This window comes from Xiphophorus maculatus, chromosome 3 (genome assembly GCF_002775205.1).
Source record: "Xiphophorus maculatus strain JP 163 A chromosome 3, X_maculatus-5.0-male, whole genome shotgun sequence".
Lineage (NCBI taxonomy): Eukaryota > Metazoa > Chordata > Actinopteri > Cyprinodontiformes > Poeciliidae > Xiphophorus > Xiphophorus maculatus.
The window spans coordinates 32,769,697-32,786,768 of record NC_036445.1 but is presented as its reverse complement, the minus strand read 5'-3'; the positions used below and the strand labels follow the sequence as shown (position 1 = coordinate 32,786,768).

The window sequence follows — 17,072 nt, the reverse complement described above, 5'->3', positions numbered from 1 at the left end:
ACATGTTCTGTTCATTCTAACAGCATGGTGGGGCCTAGTTACATACAAATATCTGTTTATGATTCAGATCCCTGAATGGGTTCCTGTGCTGACTTATAAGTTACCATGCTTTAGCGATTAGCTGTTGAAACAGTGCAAAAGTGCTTTTGTTTTCATGGTTTGTACTCATAAGATGGACTCATTATTTTTTTTCCTTTGAGCTGTGTAAAAATGCTGCTGACTGGAAGACGAGTCCCTGCCAAGCTGAAGGAGGTTGGACAGATGTCTCATCCTCTTTTATAATTTTGACAGTTAACTTGGAGTACTACATGAAGTAGCAGTTAGAAAGAAGAACATAGCAGCTGGAATTTGAATTGGAAATGAAAAAGAACCATTTACAACATGGAAGGCAGGAAAGTCTTAATAAACTAAAGGACATCAGAACAAAGCTGGATGAGTTAGTAATATATAAAGCAGAGGATACTCTGAAATCATACACAGAAAATATTATGAAATGGGAAACAAAGACAGCACGTTGTTAGCTTTTCAATAAAAAATGCACAATCAAACAAGCCCCAAAGCAATATCAATTAATTTCGCTGAATATTACAGACAGGAACAGTTATCAAGAGTAGAAAATCTAGGAGAATCCTTTACAAATTTTAAACTGGATATATGAACAAAATGAGTTTAACCAAACCTATTAAAGAAAGTAAATTTAGAGAAACTATAAGAAAATTAGAAAATAAGTCATCAGGAACAGATTGATATTCAGGAAATATTATAAAACATTAATAAATGATTTCTTAGCTATGTTATGTAAACTTTAAAATTATGTATTAGCTTTGGGAAATCTGCCTGATGATTGGTCAGAAGCTATTATTATAGTATTGTTTAGAGATGCAAAGGACTCAATAAAAAGTTCTAGTTGTTGACCATAAGCCTTCTGTATGTTCACTATGAGATAGAAACTTCAATTTTAGCGACCAGAGTGCAGAATTATATAAAACAGTTAATTAAGCCGGATCAGATGGGATTTATAAATATAATGTATAAAATAGATAGATAGATAGATAGATAGATAGATAGATAGATAGATAGATAGATAGATAGATAGATAGATAACAACTTTATTCATCCCTTTGGAATTTACCCTCAGGGAAATTGTAGTTCAGTCTTCCACACAGAACCAACATATCAAACAATACATCAATACTTAAATGATGTGAGGAGAACTTTAAAGTTGAATGGCAAGAGAAGAACCATCGATGCTTCTTAGTTTAGACCAGTGGTTCCCAAAGTTTGGGGGGCGCAGTGCCATTGCAGGGAGAGGGGGGGCGGGAACCGGTATGGATGAAAAACAAAAAAAAAAAAAACAGTTACACAAAAGTGTTTCACTGTAAAGATGGTTTGTAGTGTGTTTTGTTGCAACCTGAAGTGTGAAATAAACTTCAGTGGAGTTTGAAAACAAAATATCTTTATAGGTTTATGTCTGTTTGAACAATGTGTGTGTCCAGTTGATTTTTTTTTCTTTTTTGGGGGGATTTTATTGTAATCCCAGAAGAAAATCTTTGGGAACCGCTGGTTTAGACGCTGAAAAGGTGTTCAACAGAGTAGACTGGAGGTTCTTAGAACACACTCTCATTGAAATGGACTTTGCTGGGAACTTTGTTAAAAGGTTCAATTTTCTTTATGAAAACAGTAGGTCAAAAATAAAAAAGTAACTGCTGTGACTTTTTTGAAGTGTGAAGAGGAGTAAGACAAGGAGATTGAAGGTCACCTCTTCGCTTAGCTCTTTGGATCGAACCATTATTGGAGGCTATTTGGCAAAGTTTACAGATTCCAGGAATAGCAGATAGAGAAGGAATAGTCCACAAAATGACTCCGTTTGCAGATGATGTACTGCATTTTATTAAACATTCACAGACATCTACGTATTCTAGTACTTATGTTTATGTTTATATACATATGCAGAGAATAAATCATAACAAATCTCAGGCACTTGGTATTACCCAGAGTACCTGGTGTATCAAAGAGTAATGGGAACTGGAGTTAAATATCTTGATAGATGATGAAGTATGAGACAGCCTGTGGAAAGACAGTCAAAGAGGGATTAACAGTCAAATATGGGAAATATTTTACTGGAAATTGAAAGTTAGGGTTTTTTTTTACACCCCTCTTATCATTTCTAGTTTTGTAAAGGACCACTCAACTGCATGCTGCAGGAGAAAATGTAGGAAAGTATGAGACGATACACACATTCTGACATTGTCCAATTATCCAAACACACTGGAGAATAACATTAATCTTCTATTGTTAAACTTAAACAATGAAACTGAACCACATCTATCCTCAAGCAATAAACTAACACTCACACAAAATAAATAAAATAAAAATTAAAGGATGTGAAAAACAGTTTAACTCCAAAAAGGTCAGGATGGATGACTTAACGTGGAAGAGGTGTAGACAATCACACGTATATACGCAGCTATGAAGAGGTGTAATTCTGAAACACTTTGGCACTGCTGGAGTAATTTGCCAATGGAAAGGATTCAGAGAGAACGTTCAGAGATCATATTGATCTGCTGGAACATGTTGATTATGGTTTATGGTCAAAAATATTTTAATGATCCCAAAGGGAAATTAAATGATGTTGTAACTCATATAATTTGAATTTTACAAAGAGTTATAATATATCCCTCAGTCAAGTCATGCCAGCTTTGTGAATGTGCTTTTATGAATAGAAAGCATCTCCATTCTGTAAATGTGCAATTTATATGAGCAAAGTGCCTGATAAATGTAGTGGGACGTTGGCCTGGTAAAATTGAAAATACGCCTCCACATTACCCCCTCACCGCAAAGGATGCTCTGCGGTGTCACTTTGTGTTGGTCTTTCACACTAAATTCCAATGAATTCTATTTATATATGTGGTTGTAAAGTGACAAAATATAAAAACGTCCAAGGGGTATAACATTTTTGAAAGCCACAGTACATAATAACACAAGAATTAATCACATCTCACAGAATTGTGTCAATCATTTCAAAACTCAATGATCCAAGTTTAATAAACAATGGTACCTGAGTTTCCTGTACTTGAACAGACAAGAAGTGGCAGCCAAGGTGTTCATCAGTGTTTCTGGAAACTTTTAAATGTAATTATTTCAATTTTCGGCCTAAGCAATTTATACACTCATTTTTTTAATACCAGGTACTGAATACATGAAGGTATCTTTTATTAAATCTTCTATCAACATTTTCTTTCTTTTGGAGAATTATGCTGGTGGCATTTATTTGTTACTTAATTTGGAGCTTTGGTTGAGGAATTCAGGTATTTATAAAACTTTGACAGAACTACAAACCACTTGACTCAGAAACTTTAAGTGTTGAAAAGAATTTGTGTAAGGTAATCCAAATGTTCTGGTTACATTATCTGCTATCTGGTACTTCAGCATGGTCAAAGGTATTTTTAAGATGGCTTTGCTTGAAAACTTCAATTTTAATAGTTTTCTCAAACCTATAGTCATCAGTAACTGTTAATTAGAAGCTTCCTCTTATACTGTAAGATTGTGGTAAAGTAAGGTGACAGGTCGCCACGTCCAGAGAACACACACTCATACCAACTTTAGAGAGACCAGGTAAGCTAGCAGTCATGTTTTTTGGACTGTGGGAGGAAGCTTGAGTACCCAGAGAAAATCCGCTTAGTCAAGGGTAAAAACTGTAAACTCCATGCAGAAAGACCCTGGCCGGACTTGAACCAGCACTTAAGACCCTGGTGCTGCGCGGCAGCAGTGCTACCAACTGTTCCACCAGGAGGTCCTAGCTTGTTTGTCCTATCAAGTAACTCAAACCAAAACTATTAAACAAAGTAAGTTATGTTTCATAATCCATGTTGGTCTTAAATTTAAAGCATAATGTTCGTAACATGTCTTAATTGAACTTATTGAATCTTTGCCCTATTGCAATATTCTTAGCACAGATACTAAACATGCCACTTGTCTGGCATTAGCTTACTTAAATGAGATTTTTCTCTATTTAAATGTTTAATGTTGTCTTTGTTCCCTTCACTTGTCTCTGCAGACAATGAGACGGCAGTCTACACACTCATGCCTATGGTCATGGCTGACCAGCACAGGTGAGAGTCCCATCTATGTGCTCCTGTAAAATTTCTTTAGAAATCATGAGTTGAAACATGATTCACCAATGTAGTAAAGTTATGATTTTATAGCTTTTTGTTCCATAGAAAATGTATTTTTTCTGTCTTATTACTTTTGCTTCATTTTCTGAAAGGTCTGTGTCAGAATTGCTCCTCAACTCCAAGTTTGATGTGAACTACGCCTTTGGACGAGTAAAGAGAAGCTTGCTACACATTGCTGCCAAGTAAGATGCTGTATGGCGATGTTTCTGCTCCTCTCTCTAGTGTGATGTGTTGCCGGTTTGATTCTCCGTCTACTGATTGTAGTGTAAAGCTTTTTTTGGAATCCTCTGACTTGATAAGCCATTTACTATCAAGTCAAGGAACAAGGTTACTTTAAAAAAAAAAGTAAGATAGTCAATAGTTTAAACAGTGTTAACACTGAGAAAAAAGTTATTTTTTTCCCTCTGTTGACTTGTAAGTTTCATTTCTATCCATAAAAGGACATACAGACAATCAAATCCACATCAAATATTTTTGATCTTGGGTTGTTGTCTGTTTGGAGGACCCAACAATATCATTCCCATATTGATTCTGCCTCATATATGGCCCTTTGCAGCAGTTGCTTTTTATCCTTCATCCATTGATGTTTGGTAATTTATCAGTTTTTACTGCAATACCCTTTGTGGCTGTTCTCCTGCCCAGAGAGCTGATAACTTATTGGGTTTGAAAACATTTTCCCATCTCAGACACAGTCCAACATGTAAGCTTTGTTTCTACTGCAGAGTTAATTTGACATAGTTTTTTAAGTTCATTATTCCCATAAGTCTGATAAAACAGATATTTTCAAACTTCGAAGTCCTAAAAAAAAATAATTACAGATGCATGAAAATCATTGCATATTCTAAATCATCCAGTTCTTCAATACTTATGGCTGGATTACTTTTGCAGAGAAGAGTTTGTTTAGATGATCTTAATATAACTGTCATTATTCTTTAATTTTCCATTAACTTCTCCAAAAAACAAGGACCAATTTCACCTCTTCTCACCTATTATTTACTTTTTTTTTATGATTATCATTTATGAAGCAGATGACTTTACCAATGATCTTAATGCTAATAAATGACGTCAATAACAAAACTGTCAGGTAAAAAGTAGCAGGTGTGTTTTCAGAACGGCGACAATGACAAAGAGAAGCTATTTATTTCAACACAGTTTTGGATCCATCTTCTGGAATAAAAAGTCTGAACTCTGAAATCTCTATTTCTAAGTCTCAGAAACATTTTGGGTGTTGTTGGTACTTGCTGAGGTGAACCTTCAGCCACATGTGAGCTGCTCCTATGCAGCTAAAGCTGAAGTTTAAAGACATCATCTCTATAGGCGGCTCCCAGCTGCACTCTGTTGTGATTTTAGCCTTGGTTCCTGGTACGGTCATATCACATGAGAATTTTGACTCTTCTTTTTTAAACAGTTGTCTTGTCAGTTTAGTAACAAACTTTTGTGTTCTTGTGCAGCTGTGGGTCAGTGGAGTGTCTGGTTCTGCTGCTGAAGAGAGGAGCCAATCCAAACTATCAGGACATCTCTGGCTGCACCCCTCTGCACCTAGCTGCTAGGAATGGGTAAAACATGACTAACCGCTGCCATCTTTTCTTCCTTCTATTAAATGTTATTTAATAGAAGTCAAAATCAACTGATTTTGATTTAATCAGTTAAATTCTGAATTTAATTACGTTCAGACTTTAAATTGTTGAAGCAATTTCCCTTAGAGGAGAACAAAGATTATTGTGTTTTTTCTGACAGCTCTGCTTTATAGGTTTGTGTTAGACATGTTGCTCAGCAGAACGGACCATGTTTAGACTCTCAGGCCTGAGTCATTATATGTGCATTAAGACTGAAGTGTAACCAACCATCTCCTCCACTATTCCCTCAGACAGAAGAAGTGCATGGGCAAATTATTGGAATATAATGCTGATGTCAATATCTGCAACAATGAGGGCCTGACTGCTGTGAGTAGTTTACAGTTAATGATGTTTGACTCTGTTAGCATAAAATTGCCTTTTCCAAACAAATTGCTGCTGTATTTTCTGCTTGTTAGAATGAAAGTGTTGATGTGATCCTCTGCTGCAGATCCACTGGTTGGCAGTTAATGGCAGAACAGAGCTTCTGCATGATCTGGTCCAGCATGTGTCTAATGTGGATGTGGAGGATGCCATGGGACAAACTGCGTTACATGTAGCATGTCAGAATGGACACAAAACAGTAAGCCAATTAAGAAATGTCTTATAAATAGGTGAAATAGGGACAATAATAGAAATACCCAGAGAATGTCTACTCTCTGGGTATCTGGTAAAGAAAGGGGCTAGTGACTACAATCAGATGATAGGCATGTTAGAAACTCAGTTCAGGCTGAAAACAGTATACAGTGCAGAAGTAATGATGAGGCATTTCTGCAAAAATTGGGAGTGGTCACCTCTGCTTCTAACATAAATCATAATTTGTAACAGCAGGAGGGTTAGAAAAATATTTATTACCTTTTTAATATTTCTGATTTTTCTTCTCGGATTAAAAAGAAATTTCAGGTCAAAACTTTACAAATACCAGAGATCGTAAAGCAGCCTCAAATTTTATAGTGCAATATTTATCACTGTTTAGTGATCAGTTTTCATGTACTTTGGGGAATGACCATCTAACTCTTATCAGATTGATTGGCAGCAACACTTATCTTTTTAAGGTCTTTCCTTGTGAGCTCCCTCCACCTGGATTCTTCAGAGCAGCACAGTGTCTCAACCAGGTGGATGGCTTGTTATCATTTCCTCTTCACAGCTGAACAACTGGAGCAGAGCTGCATGGGAAAGATGCAGGATGGCATAAAAGTTCTAAGTTTAAGTTCTAAAAACTGATGAGTAATCAGTTTCAGGGCCTCTTCTTTCAATGTCCTGATAATGTGACATGAAAAGGAGCTGTATGTTCACAGACGGTGTTGTGTCTTCTGGACAGTGGAGCTGACATCAACCGACCAAATGTCTCTGGAGCCACACCTCTGTACTTTGCTTGCAGGTAACGAAAAACCACATGACACACGGGTCCTCAGGACTGACCTGGTTTAGTGTGAAATCAAAATGTGTTGTAAATCAGATTAATTCAGATTCTTCAAAGAGTTATTGAAGATTGTCATGGCTGTCGGCAGGAAAGAGCTCCTGTAGCAGTCTGTATTACAGTGACTCTGAAGAAGCCTCTGACTGAAGATGCTCTGTTTACCCAAGACAAGAAGATAATGGTCAGGGATGTTCATAATTTTCTTGATTTTATGAAGACTCTTTGATTGTCTCATCTTCTCCAGAGGTTCCACAGTCGTCCCCAGAACAGAACCAGAACAGAACCAGCCTTCTTAATCAGGTTGTTGAGCCTTTTTATGTCCCTGGTTCTGATGCTGCTGCCCCAACAGATGAAGAGATGACGATCTCAACAACAGACTGATAGAAGATCTGCAGCATCTTGCTGCAAACCTTGAAGGATCTTAGCTTCCTCAAGTAGCTGACCACCTGGTTAGACACACAGTCCTTCAGGGTTAGGGTCAGCCAGACTCAGTCACAGATCCAGGTGATTGTTCAGAACTCCGCCTGTGTCTCCTGGAGTTTCTCACAGAGAAGATCAGGCTGAATTGTGTTAGATGCTGTGGAGAAATCAAAGAACATGATCCTCACAGTGCTGCCCGCTTTGACCAGGTGACAGTGGGTTTGTTGTGTATGATGGCATCATCAACTCCAGATCCACGGCGATAAGCAACCTGCAGGGGGTCTTGATATGTCTTTGTCTGCTTAGTCAGATGGGCCAGCAGGAGTTTCTTCTTTACCTTCATGATGTTGGTTGTCAGGGCAACAGGTTTATAGTCATTGGTGACTGATGAGTGAGTTTTCTTTGGTACCGGAACCAGGAAGAACATCTTCCATAACAGTGGAACCTTGTCTTGGGTCAGGCTAAAGTTGAAGAGATCCTGCAGAATCCCACAGAGCTGCTGTGCAGCTTCAGGCCTTTAGGACTCTGGGGCTGACACCATCTGGGCCTGCAGCCTTGTTCAGGTTCAGTCTCTCCAGCTGCCTCTTCTCTAGAAGTTAAGTAATAGCTTAACTTCTAGATGCAGAAATGTGGGAGGGGGAGGCAAAGGGAGCAGCAGCATGTCCTGGTTTGGTGTGTAAATCACAGCCACAGCTGGTGCAGGACACGCTTTGCTGCAAGCCTCTCCCCGTTTTCCTCCACACTTTTCTGTTTCTACTCCAAAACATCTTTGACAATTCAAAATGTTGAGCCTAGATTGAGCCAGCTTTTCTTATTACAGTGGGTTAAAGCTTGTGTTGTGTTGTTCCTCAGCCATGGACAGAGGGACACTGCGCAGATCCTGCTCTCTCGTGGTGCCAAATACCTTGCTGACAAAAATGGAATCACTCCATTGGATCTCTGTGTGCAGGTGGCTAGTTCAGCTCCATTTACTGTAGCAGAACATGTTTTACCTTTTCATTTCATTTGCTGCTGTTTTTGACCCAGCTGTGTTATTTTCAGGGTGGATATGGGGAGACCTGTGAGATTCTCATCCAGCACCATGCTAGATTGTTCCAGATGCTAATCCAGATGACACAGAATGAGGATGTTAAAGAGAATATGGTAATAACATTTTATGTACATAACTGGAACTTCATTCTCTATAAAATGCTTCCAAAGTGCTGGACTTAAAGATTTGTTTATTGTGTTTGTTAATCAGAATCACCTTCAGTTCCACTTTGCACCTAATGAAAATTCTTCATAGTTGTTTAAAGTACTTTTATCACAAAAGAAAAAAAAAGTCAATTTGTTCCAATTTCTGATGATAAAATATGAAAATCTAACTTATTTTGACACACAAAAGAGTTTTTTTGTAACCAATGAGCTTCTAACTAAAACAAGAAGAATGACTTAACTTTCTATTTCTGCTAAATGTTGAAGTAATAGCTTAACATTTGATGTATCTTTGTAGAAAGCTTTTTTTAAGTCTATCAATTCTCCTTTTGACCATTTTTTTGCCTTAACACACACAGCCTTGCTGTCGTGGTCAAATAAAAGCCAGTTGAGGTTTAAGGAAGACCAAGACACAGAAACTTTCCTTTATTAGCATAAAGTAGTCGCAAACAGAGTATGAACTATAAGTAATATTTTTGCATTGTTTTGTAGCTCAGGCAGGTTTTGGAGCATGTGTCTCAGCAGAGTGACAGTCACTATCAGAAGGTTTTGACCAGTCTTGCAGAAGTGGCGACCACTAATGGACACAAACTTCTCAGGTGAAGTTACAGATTTGTAGCATTTGATTTGAAAAGGTTTACTTTTGGTTTGTTTCTGATATATTGCATGCACTGTGGCTTATAAAGGTATTCACACCCCTGGAACCTTTTCTACAATCTCATACTTCGATGTATTTTATTGGAATTTTAAGTGACAGACCAACACGTTGACAGAAAATTATGCTTGGTTTTACGAATAATTCTGAAAAGTATGGCAGCATGCCCTACTACAAGCCTACCAAGATGGCGCTGCATGTAAATATCTAGGCCAGGAGAAAAGAACATTAATCAGTGAAGCAGCTGGAATGCCCATGGTAACTCTGGAGGAGCTGCAGAGATCCACAGCTAAAGTTTTTAGTCTGTTTTAGTTTTGATATTGACAAATGCTTTTCAAATGCCAACTGTGGTTCTACAACATATTAACTAAGGAGGGCTGAACATATATGCACGCCAAACTTTTCAGAATTTTAATTATGAAAGATATCAAAGTGGTTTCTTTGTACCACTTTGTGTTGGTTTGTGACATAGCTTAAGATGTAAAAGGTTTTATGCTGAAGATCAAACCTGAAGATTTATGCTGGTCTGTCTCTGTGGAGACCATAACAAAGATGTAAATAAAGTCATGGTGAAAGTACATGTACCCTCACCATGTACCTTGCTCTAAGGCTGAATGTTTTCATGTATTTTTATGGTTGTACATGTTGATTTGAAACAACTGTGTTTTGTCCTTCTGTCAGTCTGTCCAGTAGTTATGAAGCTCAGATGAAAAGTCTTCTGAGAATAGTTCGTATTTTCTGCCACGTGTTCCGCCTCGGCCCTTCTTCTCCCAACAATGGCAACGATATGGGCTACAATGGGAACAAGACGCCTCGGAGCCAGGTCTTTAAGGTTAGTATGAGGTGCAGATCTAATATAGAATGATCAGTTTGACACACTGACAATTCATTTCCATTTGCACCTCACCTTGAGGCACTTTACACAATGCATGCCGGTTCAATTCTCGCTCAGTCCCTCTCATGGTGGTGGTGATCAGAGGGCCTGGTGTCTTGATGTGGCAGCCTTGTTTCTGTCAGACTGCCCCAGGGATGCTGGGGCTACAGCGTAACTCACCACCATCAGTGTCTGAATGTGTGTGAATGGGGGAATAAGGTGGTTGAGGAATATAAATACCTCAGTGTTTATCTGGAAAACAGACTGGACTGGAGCTAAGATCCTTCAAGGTTTGCAGCAAGATGCTGCGGATTTTCTATCAGTCTGTTGTTGAGAGGATCATCTCTTCATCTGTTGGGTACGGTGGCCGACAGGTGCAAATGCGCAGCAAAAGAGAAAACATGCAAACAACAAAAAAAAACACGCGCACAAATTAAATGCGGCAAGCAAAAAGAGAGACGCAAACAAAAAAGAAGACACCCCCGAATGAAATGCAGCAAACAAAAAGTGTTGAAAACGGAAGTGCTCCAGACCACTAGGGGGAGTCAAAGAAAATAGTATTCATTTCTATGGGACCAGATGCAAGATTCAGAGAAAGAAATTTGAAAGAAAGTAAAGGTACGTATTACTATATTTCTTTTCAGATACGCCGTCTTTTATAATATTATAGAATAACAGAATAATTTATGGGTAGCGTGATAGACTTTGTGTCAGTCATACCGTTCTGGGCTCGGTCTCGTAGATGCTTGCCCGAATTAGCAAAGCAATTATGCTAATCATACCGCAAGAAAAAATAGATAAATTACACATTCGTATAATTAAATATCTTTTTTGAGAATGACTCATTTCAGCGTTTTAGTAGGCAATGTCTCCACTTTTAATGTATTTATTTCCTGACGTATTTTGGAGAGTTAAAAAACAAATTTTCTTTCAGATGTACTGTCCATTTTGTGGAACTGCCGCCATAAATTCTGCAGACTTTTGTTGTCAATGTGGCAGAAACATAAAATTTGTCCAAGATCATGCAAACAAAGCCCAAGATGAGAGGAACACTACCACTGCAACTCCCGATGTTCAACCAAGCACCAGCACAGGTAAACCGAAGCATGGGTTATTTATTTCAGCATGCTTAAGTGTTAGCATTTTAGACCATCTGTAGATGCAGGTACGATCATTGCAGTATTGATCGTACCTGCAATTAATAATTAATGCATTTAAATTATAACTAAAGTGCCAATCGTGTATTTTTTTATTACGAATTTCAGGTGTAGAGTGTTTCATGAACTTTAGAGCTATAAAAGAGAGGGAAAGAAAGAAATTTTTTACCAAGAAGCATCAGAACAAAACACAGAAGGGAAATAAACTGAAGGTATGCCTTTAATTTAGTGCAAACACAAACTGGAAATTACATACTTCATCAAATAATTTAATTTGATTGATTAAATTTTGTCTCTCCCCAGATTAATGTTGGGCTTATGAGGATGCAGGGAGATTCCCTTAAGACAGTGAGAGGGAAGTTACTTCCAGTTGAGATTCACCCTGAGTGGGCATCGGAACAAGTGCTTGCTGCTGCTGTAAAGAAGCAAAAGGATATAGGTCAATATAGACCTGAGAGATTGTGCCCATGTCTTGTTGTATCCTGATGCAAGGGAGGTTAAGAACATCCCAGGAACAGACATTCCTTTCACAGTGCAAAAGTACAAGGAGGCAATTGGAAAGCCTTACCAAAGAATTACGCTTTACATTTGCCCTGTTGAGGAATTTGCAAATAGCTGTAAGTGCTTTTGATCTACATTCCAAATAGTTTGAAGATCAATTTTGCTATAGTCTTATAGTTAAAATGGCAAAATTTCCTCCTATATCCAGAATTCTGTGCATGATTAATTCTAGCTATGATGTCATATATTTTATCTAAGGAAGCCAAAGGATTTTCCTCTTTACAAAACCTACCTCCCTTTTGTAAAGACTGATGTACAAACGTACATTTTATTAATTGCAAAATTTAGCCTTGCAAAAGAAAATTTATTATTTATAGTACACATTTATAGTATATTTCTTTTCACTGGTTGTTGAAATGATAGTAACCATTTTCCTTTGGTTAATATCAACGAACAAAACTGTGTGGTTCATAGTAATAGAAGACTTACTGTGTTCAAATAACTTTAATAACATAAACTTACCTAATTTTTAAAGTGCAATCAGTAATACTTTTATAACAAATTTACATCAGTAATGATTTCATAAATATTAATTTATGTTTTTGGTTATTGTTCTCTACCATAGATATCCAGTGCAGGTACATTGACTGAACTACACCAGTCAGTTGAAAGACATGCAAGCATCTTGCAAACTGCTGGTTGCTTGCAGTTCCCTGTGACTGTTGATGACAAATTGAAAATTGTAAAGGAGTTCATTGATTGGTACATCATTTACCGCAACCATTTCTCTATTCAAAGGTAATGTTTCTCTTCCTTAACTTAAAAAATAACTATGCTAATTTAGTTACTATTTTGTTGCAGTTAATACAAGCAAATGTACAATAGTGCAAGAATCAATCAATCAACAGCACCCAGCAGCCAAATAAGTAGGAGCCTTATTGATTGGACGGCTTAGCTGGAGAAAATTAACGTTACTGTAGGTTAATTCACTGTGTACAGTGCATCAGCAATATTACCTATGCTAAATAAAAATAATAAAAAAAGATTAGACATGTTCTAATGTTCTTTGTGTTACTGAAAAATATCAGCTCTTTTGATAATAATTAAGGTGATTTCTGTTTCAAACTTTTTATAGATTCAAGGATGGCCTTTCAACACTGAACTTCCAGAATGCTTTGGAGCAGCATGCTTCCGTCTTCAGGCCATTTATGTGTGCAAGAGTGGAACAGCTGACATCCAAAATATTGGAGGAAATATTTGAGGTTCAGCTCAGTGAAAAGGGTAGCAGCAGACGACATGAGGAAACAAGAGTGCTAGGATTCTGGAGAGACTTTCTCCTTGACACAGAAGGTGGACTTTAAGATTTATTGCTATATTCTGGTGTTATTGTAATATCTGATACATAAACTCGTTGCTTCTTTTCTAGAACAAAAAACGGGTCTCTCTCTCCAGGACATCCTGATGTTTGCCACCGGCTTGAACACACTACCTCCATCTTCAATTCTGCCACCACCAAAACTGATCTTTCAGGCCACTTCTCATTTTCCTGTCAGTAGCACCTGCTCCAACACTATCAAAATACCAATGTCCAAGACGTATCATTAGTTTAAAGAAGACATGGACTTTGGGATTCAAAACTCCCCTGGGTTTGGGCTTTATTAAGGTCAAATGCATAACAACAAAACAAAATGCTAACTATTTAACTTGTCAAACCTGTTCAGTTATGACACTGTTTAGTGTTTGTGTGCGACCTTCAAATTTGGATTCTTGTTTGTTTATAAGTCCGCCATGTTTTTCAGTTTGATATAGTTTTCGACACATGATTCCCAACTCTGTGGATGTGCTAGGCCACACTGTCTCTGGAGGTTCTCAAAATGTGCCTGAAGGTGTTCATCTCCACATTGAATGTTGTTAGTCTCTGTCACAAACTGTCCCAATTGCTCCTGGGAGACTGGGAAACCACAGTCTGTTCCACCAAACCTAGGAATAGAAGAAGCACAGTAAACATTTAGTTATATTTACATTTCTTCACTAAACTGTTACTGCTGTGACTATTGTTGTAACCTGTCTAAATGATTAATTGTATTTAAATTTACATTTTAGAAATTGTCATCTGAAATGTTTAGAATAAAAAGTGACATACTGTTAACACATTGTTCATTATTTTTGTTTTGGCAAAGAGGTTTTAAATTAACCAGATGTTGAAGACAAAAACTACAAAAAATTACCTGTGAGGTAGATGATACATCACATCTGGTTTACCAGATGGACAGCAAGATTGTTTAACAGGTCTTATGGTATGTTTATTCCACCTGTCCTTGCATTCATCAAGATCTCTCTGTAGCATATCCATGAAGACAAACCGCACAAGGCATGTGTGGTCATGACTTCCATTGAAGAGATGTCTTTCCTTCAAATCGTTCATGAGATCCATCCAGAACTGAGATCTACAATAAACCAAAATTATAAGATAATTATATCAGCAGAAAGTAATAGGACTAGTTTCTATGTCATGAAAATATTTAAATATATGTTGACCTACAAAGTTAAATATAATGCAAGCAGACATCAACTGTTATACTTTAAATGTTGAGCTTCTGATTCATCCATTTCAAATGTTACACTATAAAATTAAGTTGTATATGGCACAAAAACATAATAATATCTTTTTACTGCCCAACACCAGGGAAATTAAGTTGGCACAGTAAAAATGTTACACAATTCAAACAATTAAGTTCACACCAAAATAGAATCTGTGTAAAAACTGAGTAACATACAGTACAGTAAGGGCAAAAGTTCTGTGCTGTTATTAAAAGTAGCTTATAAATAGTCTACTCTACAAAACTATGTGCAGTTAGGCATGATAATTTTAAAAAATATTTAAAAAAATAGAATAAAACCATATTTATTGAGATAAACAGCTGGGATATATATCTAAAAAAAAGTGTGGCTTGTTAAACCAAAAGTACTTCATGAATATGTGCGACATCAAACGCGTTGCTAATTCAAATCCAGTAGACCATATTAAACTTAGTTATCCAAATCACTGTGCGTTGCTATATTCTTTTGTAATTTAATTTAATCCCTATGTACGTCTTGGGGAGCGACCGCCCTTTACATGTGACAGTTATCTGCGGCGACAGAAACATAAACAATACGGGGAGGAGGGAGATGCGGATGTTGTTGGTGGGAAAACAGGAACTATTTTGATATGACTGACACAAAGTCTATCACGCTACCCATAAATTATTCTGTTATTCTATAATATTATAAAAGACGACGTATCTGAAAAGAAATATAGTAATACGTACCTTTACTTTCTTTCAAATTTCTTTCTCTGAATCTTGCATCTGGTCCCATAGAAATGAATACTATTTTCTTTGACTCCCCCTAGTGGTCTGGAGCACTTCCGTTTTCAACACTTTTTGTTTGCTGCATTTCATTCGGGGGTGTCTTCTTTTTTGTTTGCGTCTCTCTTTTTGTTTGCTGCATTTTATTTGTACGCGTGGTTTTTTTTTTGTTTGCATGTTTTCTCTTTTGCTGCGCATTTGCACCTGTCGGCCACCGTAGTTGGGGCAGCAGCATCAGAACCAGGGACATAAAAAGGCTCAACAACCTGATGAAGAAGGCTGGTTCTGTTCTGGTTCAGTTCTGGTTTTGCTCTGGTTCTGTTCTGGGGACAACTGTGGAACCTCTGGACATGATGAGGGAAACAAAGAGTCTTCATAAAATCAAGAAGATTATGGACTGTCTTGATTTTTGCACCACCCTGCTTTTCATTAGATTATCTTGAGAAAACAGAACATCTTCAGTCAGAGGCTTCTTCAGATTCACTGTAATTCAGACTGCTACAGGAGATCTTTCATGCTGACATCCATCACTGTCTACAATAACTCGTTTAAGACTTTTAATTAATATGAGTTATAACAACATTTAATTTCCCTTTGGGATCAATAATTATTTTTGAATTGAATTTGAATGATTGAGTTAAGACTGCAACTAGCTATTGTTTTAGTAATTGATTAATCTATTGATTATTCTAACAATCAATTATTCTGATTGAAAAATTTGGAACATTCTGCAACTATTTTGTTAAATCACTGAAGCTTTTTTAATACAACACTAGAAATGCTTAAGAAGTTCCAATAAACAAACAAATCAATTCCTCATTTAAATACAATAAACTTTTTTTTGTGCTTAAAATGCAGTAACAACATTCCTTCAGAGAACTCTTGAATGTTTGTAGTAAAGGATGCACCAACAGCTAAAAAAATCTTCCAAACATCAATGTGTGAAAATCAATCAATACAGTGTAAGGCTGGTCTGGTGGTTGTTTTTATCGGGTCGTCTGCGTCGAGATCTGTGGCCTCCATGTACAGGGCCCCACTCTAAACTCTGCGCCATGCAGTGATCCAGTTTTCTGTATATTATGTTTAACTCATGAACTATGTGTTTTTTATAATGTGAAGCAAATGTTCCAAGAAGCCTCTGTCTTTTATTGCCTGAGTGGATGAAGTAGCTTTTGATCTTCCATCCCTCTCTCTGTCTGTGTCTCTGCAGCCGTTGGAGCTGCTATGGCATTCTCTTGATGAGTGGCTGATGCTCATCTCTACAGAGCTGGAAAGATCCACGAAGAACCCATCTTTGTCTTCTTCCAGCAGTGAGATAGCGTCCCTCCTGCTCAAGCAGCGGGAGTCAGACCCCTCCAGGACCACGCTCTCCTTGCTGGAGGGAGAAGCGTATGTTGACGGGGAGGATGTGATCTCCATGACAGCCAACCGGCTCAGTGCCGTTATTCAGGCCTTCTACATGAGCTGCTCGTGTCAGATGCCACAGGGGTTAGTGCTCAGCATCCTGGTTCACCTGACAGAGCAGAATCGCCCACTTCTTCCTGTCTTTGCACCACCCTTATCTTAGAAAATCCCATTGTTTGAATCTGAAAACCAATCGGCAAAGTGATATTGTTTGGAATAAATAGGAACTTATTCCATTTATAAATGGCAATAAATTCAGTTAAATGATAAAGAGCCATGAAAGGGAATATTGATCCATTCTCCAGGCTA

The 17,072-nt window shown here is 37.5% G+C and overlaps 1 protein-coding gene and 2 long non-coding RNA genes across 4 annotated transcripts in view; 2 read left to right on the top strand and 1 right to left on the bottom strand.

Annotated features, from left to right (window-relative positions):
- The window catches only part of hace1 (HECT domain and ankyrin repeat containing E3 ubiquitin protein ligase 1), a 32,358-nt gene that overhangs the window by 287 nt on the left and 14,999 nt on the right, over positions 1 to 17,072 (top strand). Inside the window, exons 2-12 of the mRNA XM_023331271.1 lie at positions 4,058 to 4,112; positions 4,268 to 4,357; positions 5,627 to 5,731; positions 6,043 to 6,118; positions 6,240 to 6,371; positions 7,087 to 7,169; positions 8,481 to 8,577; positions 8,670 to 8,771; positions 9,315 to 9,421; positions 10,159 to 10,309; positions 16,570 to 16,847. Of these exons, the coding sequence (XP_023187039.1) occupies positions 4,058 to 4,112; positions 4,268 to 4,357; positions 5,627 to 5,731; positions 6,043 to 6,118; positions 6,240 to 6,371; positions 7,087 to 7,169; positions 8,481 to 8,577; positions 8,670 to 8,771; positions 9,315 to 9,421; positions 10,159 to 10,309; positions 16,570 to 16,847 (1,276 nt within the window). The remainder of the gene's footprint in view (positions 1 to 4,057; positions 4,113 to 4,267; positions 4,358 to 5,626; positions 5,732 to 6,042; positions 6,119 to 6,239; positions 6,372 to 7,086; positions 7,170 to 8,480; positions 8,578 to 8,669; positions 8,772 to 9,314; positions 9,422 to 10,158; positions 10,310 to 16,569; positions 16,848 to 17,072) is intronic.
- Positions 10,928 to 13,550, top strand: LOC111608149. Of its 2 annotated transcripts, XR_002752563.1 has the most exons (7): positions 10,928 to 10,969; positions 11,286 to 11,445; positions 11,617 to 11,720; positions 11,812 to 12,125; positions 12,635 to 12,807; positions 13,145 to 13,359; positions 13,436 to 13,550. It is a non-coding gene; the product is annotated as an uncharacterized LOC111608149 (long non-coding RNA). The 2 variants fall into 2 exon arrangements; XR_002752562.1 differs by lacking the exon at positions 10,928 to 10,969 and having other exon boundaries at positions 10,986 to 11,445.
- On the bottom strand, positions 13,648 to 15,362 carry LOC111608148. The gene is made up of 3 exons (XR_002752561.1): positions 15,321 to 15,362; positions 14,238 to 14,456; positions 13,648 to 13,989 (listed from the first exon to the last, which is right to left on the bottom strand). It is a non-coding gene; the product is annotated as an uncharacterized LOC111608148 (long non-coding RNA).